This window comes from Saccostrea echinata, unplaced genomic scaffold (assembly GCF_033153115.1).
Source record: "Saccostrea echinata isolate AGI-Se365-2 ecotype Australia unplaced genomic scaffold, CSIRO_AGI_Sech_v1 ptg000009l, whole genome shotgun sequence".
NCBI lineage: Eukaryota > Metazoa > Mollusca > Bivalvia > Ostreida > Ostreidae > Saccostrea > Saccostrea echinata.
Genome location: NW_026889758.1, coordinates 27,484,074 through 27,502,019, shown reverse-complemented (window position 1 = coordinate 27,502,019; position 17,946 = coordinate 27,484,074). Strand labels below are relative to the sequence as shown.

The window sequence follows — 17,946 nt, the reverse complement described above, 5'->3', positions numbered from 1 at the left end:
GAATAGAGATAAACTAAAACGACGTTTATCATGAAAACAGCTCTTGAAGGAATTCACTTCTTATTAAAAATTTAATTTGAAAAAAAAATTCACTGAATAATGATGGGTTGGGAGAGTTTTCTTAAATATGGACCTTACTTAATTAGTGCAATGGTGATTCTGTTTACTTATTATTTCTTGAAAAACCGTGGACTTCCCCCAGGACCCTTTAGATGGCCCTATATTGCTGCCATTTCAAATGACAAGAAGTTGATGATTTTTCTGAGGAATTTGGAGAGGAAATATGGCAGTATATTTCGGTTTAGAGTAGGAGCTCATCATGTAACTGTGGTTGGTGGTCTTGAAAATATTAAACAAGTCCTGGAACAGGGTTCACTGCAGCCTTACCGACACTGGTCAACGTATATCACGCCGTCACAGCCTTCCCAAGGTCAGCCAATTTTTAATATTTTAAAGTATCAAGTTGAGTATAGTTTGAGAAAGAAATCTTTTACACTCAATATTACACAAAAAAGTATGTACTGAAGATAAGTTATCATTTATTACCTTCGTGGCAAAATTCAGATTACTTTTGCAACTGGGTTATCAGGACAATTTTTATACATTTTAAACTTTCTGGAACGGAAGAACTCTGTAAAAATAAGGAAATGTAGTAAAAAATATAGCTGAAACACTATTTTTCATGAATAATAGTTTATGGCTAAAGAAAATCATTTCATATTTTAGGTGGATCTGTCACAGGCATTTGTTTCGTAAATGGGGTTACCCCCTTCTTTTTCTTTCCACAAGGTACCTAACTCAATCAATCATTAACCTACTTTAAAATGACATCGCTCGCTTTGAGAGACTTTTTTTCTTGTCAAATAAATCATTTCAGATACAAGAACCTCTGGTGAGGGTTGTAGTGTACGATAAAACTAAAGACCTCAGAATGGAAAACTCGGAAGTGTCTGGTTTTATCCTACATTTATTATCCAAACCAGAAGTTCTTGTATTTCGTCTACAGTCTTAAAATGTATGGAGGTAATTCTTGAGGAATAAATGAGTGGTTTACAATACAAAGGCTCGACCAGAGACGTCTGAAACGATTTATTTGACAAGGGAAAAAGTCTCTCAAAGCGAACTATGTCATTTTAAAGTAGGTTAATGATTGATATGTTAGCAAAATACGAGCTTGAAGCGGGGGTGCCAGAAATTGAGTTAGGTACTTTGTGGAAAGAAAAAGAAGGGCGTGACCCCATATACAAAATAAGTGCCTGTTGATCTGTTGGTAATTTGTTTCCCACCCAGCCTTCTTTAAACTATTGAAATATCTATCTCATTGAGGTTTTTTGTCCTAAATGTTTGAAGTTATTATGAAAATGGGGTTCAAATTAATCCAGTTTATAATACTAGGCTCTTCATTGGGAAACGCCGAGCTTTGGAGAATTTTCGAAAAATTGACCGAGGAGACGGTGGATAACTTTTTAAAGGAGAAGTCTTCTATAGAGATGACGATTTTAGAGGAGATCCGATTCCTTCACTCGGAGCTTTCAGCAGAGAAATGTCGCCAATTCAGCATGTTGACTATTATCACAGAGGCTGTGTACAACATTGTATCAGCTATTACAATTGGAGAAAGGTTTTACAATATTTATTTATAAGCGTATCTTAGACAAAGGAAAAATATTCCTCTTACATAAAAATTTAAGATACATTTATTTAAGTCAAAAACCAAGGTTCATTCATTTATCTGATTTAAATAACCATTTCCAACACAATGTAAAGAAGTAGCCTACATTATAGGCAACTTCATTGTATCCAATTCCTAATTAAGATTTGGATGCCTACATGTATCGTTAAAGCATAAATAAGTATATTAAACAATGCTTTAATACTGTATAATATTGGGGCACGTTAATGATTAACCAAATTATCTCTGTGGTATTTTTTTGCATGGATGTATTGGTATAGTGTGACAACACAGTAATTAAAAATTATTGCGTTTCTAACACATGGAAAGTAAGGTAGTTTGAAAATGATTTTTTCTCGGTTTGGTATGAGGATGTTTCCAATAACGAAGATTTTGTTTGTTATATTAGGAGTGAATATGACATATGAAAATAAACAGCCACGGAAACTGTCACCCCAGAAACAATGCAGGTGTGAGAAACTGAGGGAGTTACATAATTCCCGTCAGACTATAACTGAATTTAGAAATCCTTTTATCGGGGAAATTCATTTTTTTCTTTATTTTTTCGTGACTTATTGCTTTTTCTTGAAAGCATGAATACAGTAAAACAGATCTTGAATATTGCATAATTATCGCCTTAAAATATTCAGTGGCAAACAGGGAATTTTACTTAAGAGATAAATACAGTTAATTATTCATATTGACAAGGAATTATTTTAAAATCAAGAATTAAATTGGGATCCCGAGCTGTCTTTGCATGTTGACTAAAATAGACTGAAATCGCGCTGTCTTGGGAATATTTCTCCTCCAGATTATCGGCATTCAACGTTGCCAATCCTGATTTTATAAGGTTATCACACATTAACATTATAGCATTGACATGTTCTGTCACAAAGTCGTGTTCGGGCCATAACGCTAGAACCCTTGATTCGAATGATAAATTCTATTCATGACATAAGGACGTGTCATGATCTTAAGGCAAGGTGATACATGTATATTAAGAGTAAGGGTCGAATGGCAATGACATATTGAAATCATGCCCAAGCCGTGATTTAGGAACCGTGATAAGTTGAGTATTTTTCTGGTGACCCAAAGGTGGCTCAAGAGAGTAACTCATTGTTATAATATTATTAAATCGAGAACTTTGAACCGTCGATTAAAATGTGTTCAATCCTGGTGTTGTTAACCATTGCATAAGATGTTTTATATTGTTTCAAGAAAAAATCCTCAAGGTCATGATGGCCATGATTACAAATTAAGGAGGGCGCATTAAACAAAAGGAGGAAACATCTATGATAAAGATTGTTGTAGCTCAAAATTCCAAAATATGACTTGGGGATCGAAAAACTCAAGGTCAATTAATTATGCTTTAAAAGAGGTAGGGTGGGGGCTTAGAACAATGCATTAATTTGGAGGAAAGGAAGAGAATCCAGTTTTTGGTTGGTGCTAGAATTTTTCGAGATCTGCAATTTCACAGAATATGCAAGTTTGCGAGAATCCTTGTGTACATATACAATAACATTATAAAAGAAGTGTATACGGAAAAGGCGGAATGGAAAACCTTCTGTGGAATATTTTTCTAATTGATTACTAGTGTTGATGAATTCGGATCGGTATTGTGTACTGTAGTACAAGCCTTCATAACAGAATATTTTTCAGACTCGAGTTTGACCGACCCTCGTGTAGACGTTTTAAAGAATGTCTCCAAGAGATTTCCAAAAGTGGCAATTTTGGTATACCGGAGAATGGTTTCAGTGTACTACAACTTCTCTCTTCTAATAAGGTTCGTCAAAAGATTTAGAAATCACACAGATTATATAGACCATTCACTAGCAGTTTATATAGTCCTAATCTGAAACTTTGTTTACTATGTGCATTGCAAAAACTATAAATATTTTTTCAGGTTTCAAAATGTCGAGATTCCGTCAAGTATGTACAAGAGTTCCTGGAACCCAGATTAACAAATCATAAAACATCTCTGATTAAAAAAGAGCTCCCGGATTTTGTTGATGTTTGCCTGAAGTACAACGCTACAGAGGGGAAAGTTGTCAACGGTATACGATATACATTACAGTCAATTCGTATATATGATAGATATACCAGAATCATTTGTAAATACCTCCCAGAGACCATTTTAGTTCATAATTTTTCCAATAATATTTTGCTTGTCTAAGGATAAAAACTTTAATGATTCAGCTTAATCTTTATTTTCAGATGAAGGCATTCTTCAGGGGGTGATTAATCTTTTTGTCTCTGGATGTGAACCCACCGTTAGCGTGGTGATGTGGACATTTTTGATGTTGATACGATATCCTGAACTTCAGAAAAAGTGCCGCCATGTCATTAAGCTGCAGGTACTTTGGATATCCCTAGTTTCTGAATTTCATTTGCCAAAAGTTTGGTTTTTATGCATGAGTCTCAAATGAACAAAAGTTTGCATACTATAATTTGACTTGTTTCAAACATCATGAAGGATTAAGAATAATGCAACTGTTAATTAATGAGGTAAACAGCTTAACCAAAAAAAAAAAAAAAAACATTTTACTTAAATACTTTGTGTGAGGCCATGAATAAAATACAAAGGGCAAAAATATGTTTTTCCAGCTTGCGTAGGCAGTGTTCTCGACATTTGTATTTAGAAAGCACAGAAAGAGATAAGCTTGCTCTATATTTCCACTGTATTTGATGTTTTGAATTCTATATTAACATAGCTTATCAACTGAAATAATTTTAAAAGAAGGGGGTACATTTATAATTTCAACGAATGATATGAAGTTAGCTAACATCCCTAAAATCAAATTGTAAAGCTGTAGCGGGAGGTGCGTACAACCCGTAAATATTTACAATCTCTGAACTTACAACACCGATTACGATGTTTTTAGATAAGGGATGATGGATGTGTTTCCTGGGGTGACCGAGAGAAGCTCCCGTTTATCCTAGCGACAATACAAGAAGCACAGAGATTTTCTAACCCAGGTCTGTTCACAGCGCGAAGCCAACAGGGGCGTAGATGTTATGGTTTTGTACTATCATTTCGATTATTTTATACTTTAATCAGTTGCTTAAGATGTGTATGGTTATCTTCTTTTCATTAACAAAAATATCTTCTTATCGTCATTTTTCTCACGTATTGTATTTCTAAAAATTTGAAAACTATTATTATGGGCAGGCTGTTGGAAATCCTTTTAACTTTATCACTGTTTTATCGATCCAACAGAAACAGCATAAAGTATTAAAACAAAAATAATCAAAGCATTAAAAAAATGGCATTAAAAAAAGAATTCTTATGCAAAATTATGTATTCAAATCCATAATTTATTGCAGCAGTATTAATGTTTAATACTACTATCAAGATCGAGTCAGAAAAAAAATCTTTTCAGTTCCTGAAAATTATATAATTATGTTTGTCAGAAATGCTTCAATTGGTCAGTGCTAGCTAAATGTCATGCATTTTTTTTTTATGTACTTACTTGTAGCTCTTTACAATGACCAGCATGTGATCATTTTATTTCTGTGCCCTAGAAAAATGCTGTCTCGCATTTTTTTGTTTCACATTTTTTGAGAGATAAATAAATCAATGAATTGAATTTTTATGTAAGCAAATTACCCCAGATCTACAATATTTTCCGGTTTCAGTCTTTTGATTGGGAAAAACTAAGAAAGTTAAAATTCAGTATCTTATTCACAGTTCCATATGGATACCCATATGAAGTTTCATCGGAATCGGAGGTTGGGGGTTACAGAGTGCCAAGCGGAGACCTACTTTTGCTAAACTTACGATCTTGTCACATGGATTATACGTACTGGAAACGCCCCTCGGAATTTCGACCGGAAAACTTCACGGATTCTGATGGAAAACTTATCCGTCATGAAGGATTCTTGCCGTATGGACTGGGTAAGTTGTAGAGCACATCTAGAAAATTGGAGACTTAAGGTTTATAATCCCTTGGTTCTCTCATGATAAAATTTTGCCTATAAACGATAGTGATTTTTCCAGAAGAAATTTATTTATGATTAAAATGCACACAATTTTTAGCATACTTTTCGGGCAAAATTTGACAGAAATCGCCCTTTAACCTGACAATTGTGCAAAGGACATTTATTTGAGTTCGGGTTATCTCCCTTATCAGAGGGTCAATGAACCTTAATACCGATATGATTTACAGAAATTCTGTCTCTGTACTTTAATTTAAAACATCGAAAGAGATAATTTTAAAATTTAGTTTAATTGATTGCAGTATTTAAGATGCAACTAAAATAAGATGGTAAAAGCTTTATTGTGTAAATTTATATCTTTTTAGGGCATCGAATGACTAAGTTTAACAGTTTCATGGACCAAATTTTGTTTCTTATTATTGCGAATATAATCAACAAATTTGACCTCCGAGCACCGGAAGATAATCCAAATCCTTCGCTTACAGCAGAGGACGGCTTAATAAGATACCCCAAACCTTACCAAGTGGTACCATACCCCACAAAAGAGGGTGATTAAATTCCTCTGTTAAGACGTCACAGTTGTGTTAATTTTGAGCTACAATTGCTTACTTAGTGTTATGTACAGACACACTGGTGCGTGTTTGAAACATGGTTTGTAAGTTGAAACATGACAGAAAGTTTTCAATTTCTTGCTCTGTTGCATTAATTTGCAGTCGATACCTCTTCTGTAAATTATTGTTCTGACAAGAGCAGTTGGTGCATGTATTAAAAAGTAAAATTAAAAAGGAAGATGATGTTTCTTGTCTGTGCTGTTTTTGCCAATTTAGTGTCTGGTTGTTAATAGTAATTGTTTACAAAAGGTTTAGGTGCGAACGTGCTCTGTATCTGTAACTGACTGTTTGACAAGACTAATGTTTACAAGACAAAGTTGATAATATCCTGTAACAACCTCGCATGTATTAATTTGAATAGAAATATTATTAAAACTTCAAAGAAATGTTGTTGTGTTAATTGAAAGGTAATTGGCAAAAGCAGGGCAATATACAGAAGAACGTGGCTTGGCAAAGCCTTCACAGTTTGATTAGAATCCACTTGCTTTACTATCAATCTCCATCAGTTTATTAAAAATTCTATAGCTTTGAGGTTTTTAAGCCGGAAGTACTTACTGGTATAACTATTCCCATGGCAATGTGATTTAATTTAATGTTAAATAAAGTTTTATGCGCGGTGCCTTAAAACTTCAAGTAAATCGAAAACGTCTTTGCTTTTTAAACATACTTTATTTGTATTAATGTGAAGATTCTGATTCAGAACGTTCTCTATGATATTCTTAGACTGAGTTCGACCTTTTTCCTATTAAAGTCAATGGATCACCGTCCAAACTGCAAGAAAAAATAAGAAGCCCATGGATTGCAATGCTCACCTGAGACATATTTCTATGACAGGAAGTTGTAGGTAAAAGAAACTCATTACCAGGTGACCAGAAGCTTAAAGCCCTTGGTGACAATATTTTTAAGGTACACTAAGTTGAAGTTTACACATTTCTAAAGGAAGTTTTTATGTTCTGTGTACCCCTGCTATGGCCACATAACCCCGACCCCAGGGATAAGCAGAACTTAATTTACAAAAAAGGCTGATGCTTAGAAAGCAATATCAAATAATATTTTCTGTTGTTCCCTACAAATTTCACCGCCCCCCCCCCCCCCAAAAAAAAATCGATGTAAACATTTCACCCCAAATACAGTTGAACTTCAGTATCTCAAACACGGATTATCTCAAATACCACGGATATGTCGAAGTGATTGGGAAGTCTTACTCACATATTTCTTAAGTATTTTACCCTCGATATCTCGAACCCTCGGATATCTCGAAGTTTTTTTCCGGTCCCATCGAGTACGAGATAATGAGGTTTGACTGTATGTGATTGCTCTTTGGGTCATCATGTGAACAAATCTTAATATTTACATTTCCAAATATTTTTCCTTAAGATTCTTTGCAAATCAGAATACAGTTCATTTTCTCATGAACTACCATGTATGAGCATGAATATCTCCATTGTTACGTCATAATACCATACTGTACTTCAAAACTATAGTGCAAACTGTTTTGCTTAAAAAAATGTCAATTGAATGGCGTAATTTGTGGGGACTCATCAGAAAAATAATGTAAATATAAGAAATGAATTTAATTTTTGAAGATTCCTGAGGTACATGAACTACAACGCTTCACGCCGGCATATTTATCATGAAGCGCTAACGCGCTTCATGAAATATGCCGTCGTGAAGCGTCGTAGCTCATGTCCTCATGAATCTTCAAAAATTCAATTCATTTCTTAAATGTACACTACACAGTACGCTTATACATACATATATTCTCAACACATGAAGCAAAGACATAAACAGAACGCAACCCCTGATTAAGGGATCCGATGATTCTTTTACTTTTCTGTCCATTTATAAATGGGAGAATACCAGAGACACCTGTAGGTTTTACTGAGTGGTCCATGGACGTTGCCAGCTCAAAATTACGTCCCTGGACATTTTGATTTGGCTAATTATCAGTATTGTATGAATATTGATAAGTTTACTGGTATGATAAATAGGAAGGACAGTCAAGTACCTTGTTTTACATAAAAAGTTCATCTTCCAGGCACAACTCTCGTCATTCCACATGAAATGTTTATGTGGAAGAAGGTCAAGGCAGTTTTCGTCGGCTCCCACCCTCTGATAGTGACTTGGCTCCCCGGGCGCCCATCGGGTGTAAGTGAAAGGTCTTCCTTCCTTCACCCACTCCCACTCGTTCTCCACTAAGAGATCCGCTCCTCCGAGCCAAATCCCGTCTGTCTGATTGTCTGTTGTATTAATAATAGTGATGAAAAATGATGCATAGGAGTAGTTATATATAGCTTATCAAAATACTAGTACATGCATATGCATGTACATCAATCGGCAATTAGCCTTGCTTTCCTAATCAAAGTAAAGTCACCTCTTGGATTAAATATACATGTATTATGTGTTTAAATAAGAGAGTTTTATGCCACTGTAATACTTAACAATGTGTCCAGGTGCTGTTGAGATAAGATTCCACCCACAGCTGTTCCTGCTCAGTTTCTATGACAGCCAGTTCTCCTCCGTAAAGTTCGCAAAATTTCTTGAAATACAACAGAAATATGATATTTTATACTTATGTAGAAAATTAGCGAAAGAAGAGGCTTCTTTTGAAATACTATCTGCGTATTGAAAATACAAAAATATAGCATCAACTGATTAATTGAGACCATTGCTTGGATCCAAGACACTCGGAGAATGGAGAACAGATAGCAGGCTTCTCCGTGCATCATGAAGCCATTTGGACAGCCCTGACCGTACACTGACACTAGAAGCAAGAACAAAATAATACACATTACACTTCTCAGAAATATTATGTTCTTTGAAATGTTATAACTATACATGTATTAAAAAGTTCTTCAGTTATATCAAGTTTCATTGTTCGAAATGAATTATAACATACTGCAGATGCTAATAATGATAGCTCTACGTCAAATCAGAAAATATACATACTTATTGAGGAATCGTTAGCAATGATTACATGAATAATGAATATCTATTGTTTTCGTAATCGATATTTACCAACTTAGAGCTCAATTTCCCTTGGAAAAAAAAATACGCTTACACTCGCAAACTGGTGTAAATCACAAAGCTGCTTATAAATAGCAGTAATTAAGAATTTTTTCTGATTTCAGAATATACACCTGTCGTGTAAATTAGAGATCGTTGTTGAATATTTTCATATTTATCCAGTGGTATTCACAGCAGCTACAAAAAGCTCATCATTTACCTGCTTGAAAAAGAGTGACAGCCAAAGTTAAAACAGCAATCGCTTTCATTGTTAACATTGCAGTGTTTATCTAACGAAATATCTTATCTGTTCGTCAAGTTGATCAAATGTCGATTACTAGCACATAGACTGTTCCCTAATAATGGGTGCGCACTGGATTTCTGCTGCCGTCATTTTGACTGGTCTAGCTACTGGTAAGAATGCTTAGTGAGTTACTGATGAAGTTATATACACCATGGATATATTTCATCCAATAAAACCATTTTTCCTGGAATACGAATTAATTAAATTCTTAAAATAAACAATGGTTAGTAGAAATTTCGTACGGTTGAAAAATCACAAAGAAATATGGAAATGAACAGAAATTGTTAATAAAATCGCTGAATGATCTAATTCAAAATTAAAAAAAAAAAACAACAACTGGTCAGTTTGGTATAAATGTGTTTATGATTGACAATATTATTAGTCGAATATGTCTAAAAATATATCGGTGAATATCCAAACCCAAGAAACCTCAAAATTATAACTACAGTATTTACTTAAAGGAATTTGTTGTGGTTGCCATTGTCTAGTTTGTGCATCCACGTGTCAACCAACAAATGTTTGGCAAAAAAAAAAAAAAAAAAAAAAAAAAAAAAAAAAAAAAAAATCAGTCATAAATCTGAGTATTTGCTTAACGACCATTACATTCAGACACTAAAAATAGGAAAATGCAAACAATTCAAGTTTGAAATTTTGCAGCAATAGCCGACTGTCCTAATGGCTTTCTTCAACATGATGCGTCTTGTTACAAGTTTTTCCACTCTACAAGAGCAACATGGGCAGAGGCTATGGTAAGGTGAAACACGAATACGTTGCGCTTCTAATACTAGTATTCATGCGCATGGGTTAGGTCTATCCAAAATGATGCATGTCCTTTGAATACTTGATTAACAAGAGGCCTATGGGTCACATCGCTCACCTGAGCACTATGGCTAGGAAAAAGCAAAAATCAATTCAGTATTGAACAGTTTACATGGGGGGGGGGGGGGATTTTAAACTACCTGAGGATGCTTCCATATCAATATAACAAATGGCTTTGTTATTCTTGAGCAGAAGATTTTTAAAGATTTTTTTCCTATATATTCCTTTGTAAAAATTTGATACCCCCTTGTGGCTCCTCTCTACCCCCAGGGGTAATCATTTGAACAAACTTTAATCTACACTACCCGAAGATGCCTCAATATCAATATGACTAAACATGGCTTTGCTGTTCTTGAGACAAAGTTTTTTCTCTTTATATTCCTATGTAAAACGTTGATCCCCCATTTTGACCCCACCCTACCCCCGGGGGTCATGATTTGAACAAACTTGAATCTACAATACCTGAGAATGCTTCCATATCAATATGACTAAACGTAACTTTACTGTTCTTGAGAAGAAGATTTTTAAAGTTTTTTCCTATATATTCCTAAAACTTTGATTCCCAATTGTGACCCCACCCTACCCCCGGGGGTCATGATTTGGACAAACTTGAATCTACAATACCTGAGGATGCTTACATATCAATATGACAAATCATGGCTCTGCTGTTCTTGAGAAAGAGATTTTTAAAGATTTTTTCCTATATATTTCTATGTAAACTTTGATCCCCAATTGTGACCCCATCCTACCCACAGGGGTCATGATTTGAACAAATTTGAATCTACACTATATAACGAAGGTTTCCTATAAGTTTCAACTTTTTGGGGCCAGTGGTTCTTGAGAAGATTTTTAAAATATGCCACCAAATTTTCACTATTTCTGAATTATCTCCCCTTGAATGAGGGTGTGGCCCTTCATTTGAACAAACTTGAATCCCCTTCACCCAAGGATGCTTTGTGGCAAGTTTGGTTGAAATTGGCCCAGTGGTTCTGGAGAAGAAGTCGAAAATCTGAAAAGTTTACAGACGGACGGACAGACAGACAAACGGGCAGCTAGACAGACGGACTACAGACAAAATGTGATCAGAAAAGCTCACTTGATCTTTCAGCTCAGGTGAGCTAACAATAGAGCTTCATCGTTAATTGATAAATTTTAATTGATAAATGAAGAAGCATTTCCTTTATTTTAATACTTAAGAGAGCAGTGAGATGACGTATGCCTAACCTACTGATTGTAGATCACAGGGATGGGGCTACCTTTTTACCTTTCTAAAGTATTTTATCGTGTGTGGCATAAGAATTATATATCATAGAAGGTAAATCACAAAGAGTTTTTTTTTACAGAAGCTTGTTATCTGACAAAAATCTTTAATATTACGGTTCATTGTTAGGACCTCTATTATTTCTTATAAATGTTTATGATGTTGCTGAAGAAATGAAAAATTTTTGTAGATGCAAATGATAATTCCCATAGCACTAATGCTATGGCCTTTTGTGCGGTGTGTGATGTGCGTAAACTTTTTAGAATATGGGCCATATCTCAAGAACCCTTTAATTGGCCAATTTTTGTCAAATTTGTCACAGAGCAGCCTCTTAGGCAAATAAAACTAGGGATGTGACCCTTAAAGAAGGGGAAATAATTAGGGAAATAAAAACAAAAGTACTGGTTGCTAAAAAATCTCCTTCTCAAAAACCACTGAACAGATTATCACCAAACATACACATAAAGATAAGGATATGTTGATTTAAAATTGTTCAAGGCATCACCCTGGGGCAAAGGGCGTGGTCTCACGGTCACTTCAAAGTTGACCAAGAATTATGTTTTTTTTTTTTTTTTTTTTTTTTTTTTTTTTTTTTTTTTTTTTAAAACTTTGATACTTTGCTTACTATTATGACTAGGATAATCAAATCTTCTCAGTTGATGCATCTTAGGACCTCATATCAAGTTGTCTGAAAAGTAGGTCACCGTGACCCATTCTTTGAATTTTATGACTCTTTATCAAAACATTTAAGGTCATTATTTTAGATACTGAGAGGTTTAGAATTATCAAACCTTGTAAGCTGATTCATCTTGGGGCCTTAAAACATTTATCAAAACGTAGGTCACTTTGACCTACTGTTTGAATTTTGCAGGCATTCGTTTTCAAATTGTTTTAAGAGGCATATTTTGGACACTTTAAGGCCAATGATCATCAAACTTTGTCAGTTGATGCTTCTTGTGTCCTCGGAGAACGTCAACTGAAAATTAGGTCACTGTGACCTACTTTCGAAATTTTATGGCTATATTTAAATATTTTCAGGTACTAATTGGCTTGGAATCATCAAACTTTGTCAGTTGATGAATCTTGGGTCCTCAGAGTACGTCAACTGAAAAATAGGTCACCATAACCTACTTCTGAAATTTTATGGCTATACTTAAATATTTCAGGTACTAACTGGCTTGGAATCATCAAACTTTGTCAGTTGATGCATCTTGGGTCCTCAAAGTACGTCAACTGAACTGTAAAAAAGTTCATCATGACTTACTTTAAAAATTTTATTGCTATATTTAAATATTAGAGATATTAATTGACAATACTGGTTAATTGGTTATGCTTTCTCACAATTTATTCTGAATTTTCTTGGTTATAGTTTTAATATTTTTCATCAATACACAGCAAAATTGTTTATCAATGAAAAATAATGAAAATCAAAAATACTTCTCTTACGTATTATGGATAGTCTACGACGTGAAAGTGCAAGGATATGTGTCAATCAAACACGTCCGGAAATTCGTAGTTTTAGTAATTTCCAGAAAATAGAAGTTTCTAAACACGCTTTTATTATATTTTAGAGTGAAATGCTCTAGCAACATATAATTCATGATATTAAACTGAAAATTTCAGAAAATATTAACTTAAAATCTGTATCCAAACTCCTTTAAACAAGACCAAGCATCATATTTTGAAGGAAGAATAAAAAGCTTCTTTTTGAGACATTAAAAACAATAGATAATTTCAAGAGTTACTGTTCCTTCCTGAAAGACGGACATCCATAAAGTTATTTTGGAGTGGGTATGCTCTAGAAACTTTTTCATAAACTAGATATATATATATATATATATATATATATATATATATATATATATATATATATATATATATATATGATACTTCGTAAAACACATAAGGTACATGTAGAAAGCCCAGATGCATTAATTATCTTTGCAAGTTTCGTCCAGGAAAGCTCCATAGTTACTAAACCTGCTTCAAGAAACTTAAATCTGGTCATTGATCTCGGAAAAATATATGTCAGATGTAGCCTCTTAAGGTATTCAATGTATAACGACCATATTTTGTACCTAATAAATGAATGTTCCAAAATGATTTATCATGGTAGCATTTTGAAGATATTATGAAATAAACGTGCTCCACCAAAGGGATTTACAAAATTTTAATTATTGTCCAATTTATTGCACCTTAAATTTTACACTGATGTCTATGGGCAGCGCATGTTTTATTAAGATATTGTAAAAAGTAGTGTGAATTTCATACAACTCTCTTGGTGAAAATATGCATAAACTCTCTTTTTATTAAAATATGAAATAAAATGAATCATTTACCACAGATATTTTGACAAAATTAAAATTTTCTTCTTTTCTTCAAGGGCAGATAACTCTTCAAAAACTTTTCAGGTGCAAAATGATCAGCTTCTCATTTGTTATCAGTCATGTGAATTTGGTTCATTTCACTTTCATCGTTATCTAGCAATGTATTTTTAACTAGTTTAAAACGATTCAAAATTGTTCAAAATCCCTTCGTTATACATTGGATACCTTAAGCATTTCTTCAAGTTTGATCCGGATATAGGGCTTCCACATCGTCTCAAGCCATGGTTCGGAGAATGGCAGAGGATCGTACATTTTGATCGTGGTTTGCGACGACGGGGCTTCCAATCGCTTTGGAATCGAGCTGCGTAACCTGGTCAATCATTTAGAATGTAAAGATTACACAGATGGAACGAAAAATTAAAACTAAAATAATTGAAAAAATCTTTGAAAAAAAAGAAAAAAATATTTGAAGATACCAACTCTATTATTGCTCTCATCAATTGAATATAATGAAAGCAACAATTCATTTGATGCGTGCAAATGGATGGAATTATTGCTTGCAAAAATTAATTTAAAATTCGGCATAAATGATTTGTTGATTTCTTTTATTTGACTGAAGATATCTTTGACGACGATTTTGTTAGGGGAAAGTGCGTGCATCAGATCTTTTAGAGAGAGCAATAATTCAATTAAAGAAGTCACTGTTTAAATTTAAATTAAAATGTCACCAGCTAAATAGTCGTTCTCCCTAAAAGAATTATTGCGCACATTAATTAATTATACCATCAATTCAATTGAAGAGAGCAATAAATAAATTACATACATTGCATGCATCAATGGAAATGTATGCATCCAATTGAAGAGAGCAATGATTCAATTATTTCGTTCATTAATTGGATTATTGCATGCATTAATTATTGCTCTCTTCCTGTGTGAACTACATGCATCAATTCAATTGTTGATATAGTTTATTTATTTGAAACAAGAGGCCCAAGGGCCTTAACGGTCACCTGAGTATGATACAACAATTTAAAGGATGCATAGAGTATAAAATGAACTGAAAGGTGAAACTTTGTTGCCAAAAAGCAAGAAAAATAGGGTGATCATGATCAACAAAATAATTGGTCTTAATATTCATTAACAGTTTATAAATTATGTTCTTTAAATCTGATCCCCATTTATCACTATCACCATACAGTATATTAACAAATTATCAATGCTTCTGTACTATTTTAATCCTTTGTTGAAATATCTTACATTGGCCTCTCTTGGTCCTTGATGAACATTTAATAAGACAAGTTATTTTTGTCTCATTTTTATTTATCTACTACTTACAAGTCTATCTGATCATTAAAACTACGAAAGTACTTTTTGTATTATACAATAAAAGTTTTTGCATAATTATCTTATTCTATTTACCTTTCAAGTACATTATTTACAGTGATAAATTTTCAAAAGTAAACGGCAAAGGGGAATAACTGCTCTCAAAAGAATACAAAATAATAGAGCCCTGGCCAGGACCAGAACACTTGACCAAATGGTCCAGATGTTCAAAAATCTGGTAAAAATAATCTTCCTTATTAAAACTTTTACTCTTTTTGCCTCTGATATGCCCAGGTGCGGAGAAGATTTTTAAAGAAATAACACATTTTTCCTACAGATTCACTATATTATCAATAGGCCCCCCCCCCCCCCCCCCAACACCAGAGCTTCTGACCCTGGGACCATAAGTTTGCTCATCATAACTAATCACTTTGTTTATCTGCTTAACACCAAGGAGCAAACATGATTATTTAATAGAATTAATGCATTTTTACTATATTATCAAGAGCCCCACCCTCACACCAGCACATCTGACCCAGGGGTCATGAAATTCACTACTCTGGAAGAAGCACTCTTGCTCATCATAACTACCGTATATACTCGCTTATAAGTCGGTTTTTTGGGAGTTAAATTTTGGTCCAAAACTCTAGATCCGACTTATAGGCGAGTCATAAAAAGATTAGTATTATCTGGACTTTGAAATGTAGTATGGATATATCATATCATTTATGCATTCTAAGATTATACATAAAGTACAAGTATTTACATATTTTAATAACTTTATTTTTATTTAAAGTGTGCATTATGCATTTTTCTTAATGATTTAAAATGAAATATCGGTGTCATTTCTAAGAATATTAACCGAAACCAGGTTAAAACATCAGAGCATTGGTTTGAAATTGTCAACTTATTCTAACAAAAAGTTGTACCGACTTATAAGTGGGTCAATGGCAAATCCCTCTAAAATAACCTCAAAAAATACAACCGACTTATAGGCGGACCGACTTATAGGCGAGTATATACGGTATACACTTAGCTTCATTACTTTTTTAACCAGAAGCAGAAAGGAATATTTTCAAATAAATTTTGCTTTTTCACTTTATAATCAATAGAAGCCCCCCCCCCCCCCCCCCGAACCCATAAATCTGGGGTCATAAAATTCACAATTTTGGAAGAGGCATCCTTGCCTATCATAACAATGTACTTAGTTTGTTTAAACAATACCCAGGGGCAGAGAAGAAGATTTTCAAAGAAATAATTCACCTTCACTACAGGATCTATATAGCCCCGCCCTAGCACCAGAACTCCTGTCCCCGGGGCCATGAATTTCACAATTCTGGAAGAGGCATCCTTGCTTATCAAAACTATGTATTTAATTTGTTTCAATAATACCCAGGAGCAGAGAAGTAGATTTTCAAAGAATTAAGGCATTTTCACTATATAATCAATAGAGCCCTGCCCTAACACCAGAACCCCTGCCCCTGGGGCCATGAAATTCATAATTTTGAAAGAGGCACTCTTGCTCATCCTAACTATGTATTTAGTTACTTTATTTAATACCCACGAGCAGAGAAGAAGATTTTCAAAGAATTAATGCATTTTCACTATATAATCAATAGAGCCCAGCCCTAACACCAGAACCCCTGCCCCTGGGGCCATGAAATTCACAATTTTGGAAGAGGCAGTCTTGCTCATCATAACTATGTACTTAGTTACTGTAGTTAATACCCAGGAGCAGAGAAGAAGATTTTCAAAGAAGTAATGCATTTTCACTATATAATCTATAGAGCCCCGCCCTTATACCAGAACCCCTGCCCCTGGGGCCATGAAATTCAAAATTTTGAAAGAGGCACTCTTGCTCATCCTAACTATGTACTTAGTTACTGTATTTAATACCCAGGAGCAGAGAAGAAGATTTTCAAAGAAATAATGCATTTTCACTATATAATCTATATAACCCCTCCCTAGCACCAGAACCCCTGACCCTGGGGCCATGAATTTCACAATTTTGGTAGAGGGGTCAATGCTTATTACAATCATGCCAACAGTTTGACTGCTTGATGTCCAGGAGTATAAAGAAGAAGATTTTTAAAGATTGCATTAATTTTGGTGGTTTTAGCCCCATCCCTCAGGCCCCAGGGGGGCAGGGATCATGAAATTCACAATTTTTGTTCCCCTTCATCCATAGATGCTATATGCCAAATTTGGTTGAAATTGGTTGAGCGGTTTCAGAGAAGAAGCTAAAAATGTTCAAATGTTAATGCACATCGCACGACGCACGCCGACGGACAAAAACGGATAGCAATAGGTCACCTGAGTGACTCAGGTGACCTAAAAAAAAAAAATCAATTGTAATTCACATTAATTCATCAAATTACTTAATGATGTCAACAATGGAATAAATGTGTGCAGTAAGTCAGCATTAATTATTTGAAGAGATCTTTAATTCAATAGTTGCTCACATCAAATAAATTTATGATATCTTCAAATAATTTAAGGTCTCTTCAGTTATTAAATTTATACATGTATTTATTTGGCACTCCATAGATAAGACATTTGAAGCAATTAATAAATTTTATTGACATGGAGGGTATGACAAGTCACTTTTCCCCAAAGACAATTTTCACCATAAACATCACTCTCCTTAACATTTTACAACCCCTCAGAGATCTGTGTATGTCTGTTGT

The 17,946-nt window shown here is 34.2% G+C and overlaps 3 protein-coding genes across 3 annotated transcripts in view; 2 read left to right on the top strand and 1 right to left on the bottom strand.

Annotated features, from left to right (window-relative positions):
• Window positions 1-61: 61 nt before the first annotated feature.
• Window positions 62-6,605, top strand: LOC133182140 (cytochrome P450 2U1-like). Its single transcript, XM_061316868.1, has 8 exons — window positions 62-430; window positions 1,396-1,621; window positions 3,332-3,455; window positions 3,576-3,726; window positions 3,887-4,026; window positions 4,555-4,648; window positions 5,361-5,567; window positions 5,974-6,605. The coding sequence occupies exons 1-8, from the start codon at window positions 100-102 to the stop codon at window positions 6,162-6,164; spliced, it is 1,464 nt and encodes a 487-aa protein (XP_061172852.1). The 5' UTR covers window positions 62-99; the 3' UTR covers window positions 6,165-6,605.
• Window positions 6,606-6,909: 304 nt separating this feature from the next.
• Window positions 6,910-9,534, bottom strand: LOC133183539 (perlucin-like). Its single transcript, XM_061318482.1, has 5 exons — window positions 9,446-9,534; window positions 8,886-8,983; window positions 8,662-8,758; window positions 8,228-8,459; window positions 6,910-6,990 (listed from the first exon to the last, which is right to left on the bottom strand). Exons 1-5 carry the CDS (start codon window positions 9,501-9,503, stop codon window positions 6,939-6,941), a joined length of 537 nt encoding a protein of 178 aa, XP_061174466.1. The 5' UTR covers window positions 9,504-9,534; the 3' UTR covers window positions 6,910-6,938.
• A 608-nt stretch (window positions 9,535-10,142) lies between these two features.
• The window catches only part of LOC133182139 (perlucin-like), an 8,878-nt gene continuing 1,074 nt past the window's right edge, over window positions 10,143-17,946 (top strand). Inside the window, exon 1 of the mRNA XM_061316867.1 lies at window positions 10,143-10,278. Within this exon, the coding sequence (XP_061172851.1) occupies window positions 10,276-10,278 (3 nt within the window). The 5' untranslated portion in view covers window positions 10,143-10,275. The remainder of the gene's footprint in view (window positions 10,279-17,946) is intronic.

Coding starts and splice junctions, on each gene's coding strand:
- LOC133182140 (XM_061316868.1), top strand. CDS start 100: ATGATGGGTTGGGAGAGTTTTCTTAAATATGGACCTTACTTAATTAGT. Junction 3,727..3,886: donor AGAGGGGAAAGTTGTCAACG/GTATACGATATA, acceptor CTTTATTTTCAG/ATGAAGGCATTCTTCAGGGG. Junction 5,568..5,973: donor ATTCTTGCCGTATGGACTGG/GTAAGTTGTAGA, acceptor ATATCTTTTTAG/GGCATCGAATGACTAAGTTT.
- LOC133183539 (XM_061318482.1), bottom strand. CDS start 9,503: ATGTTAACAATGAAAGCGATTGCTGTTTTAACTTTGGCTGTCACTCTT. Junction 8,984..9,445: donor TGTCACTCTTTTTCAAGCAG/GTAAATGATGAG, acceptor TCTTGCTTCTAG/TGTCAGTGTACGGTCAGGGC. Junction 6,991..8,227: donor AACTTTTTATGTAAAACAAG/GTACTTGACTGT, acceptor TTTTTCTTGCAG/TTTGGACGGTGATCCATTGA.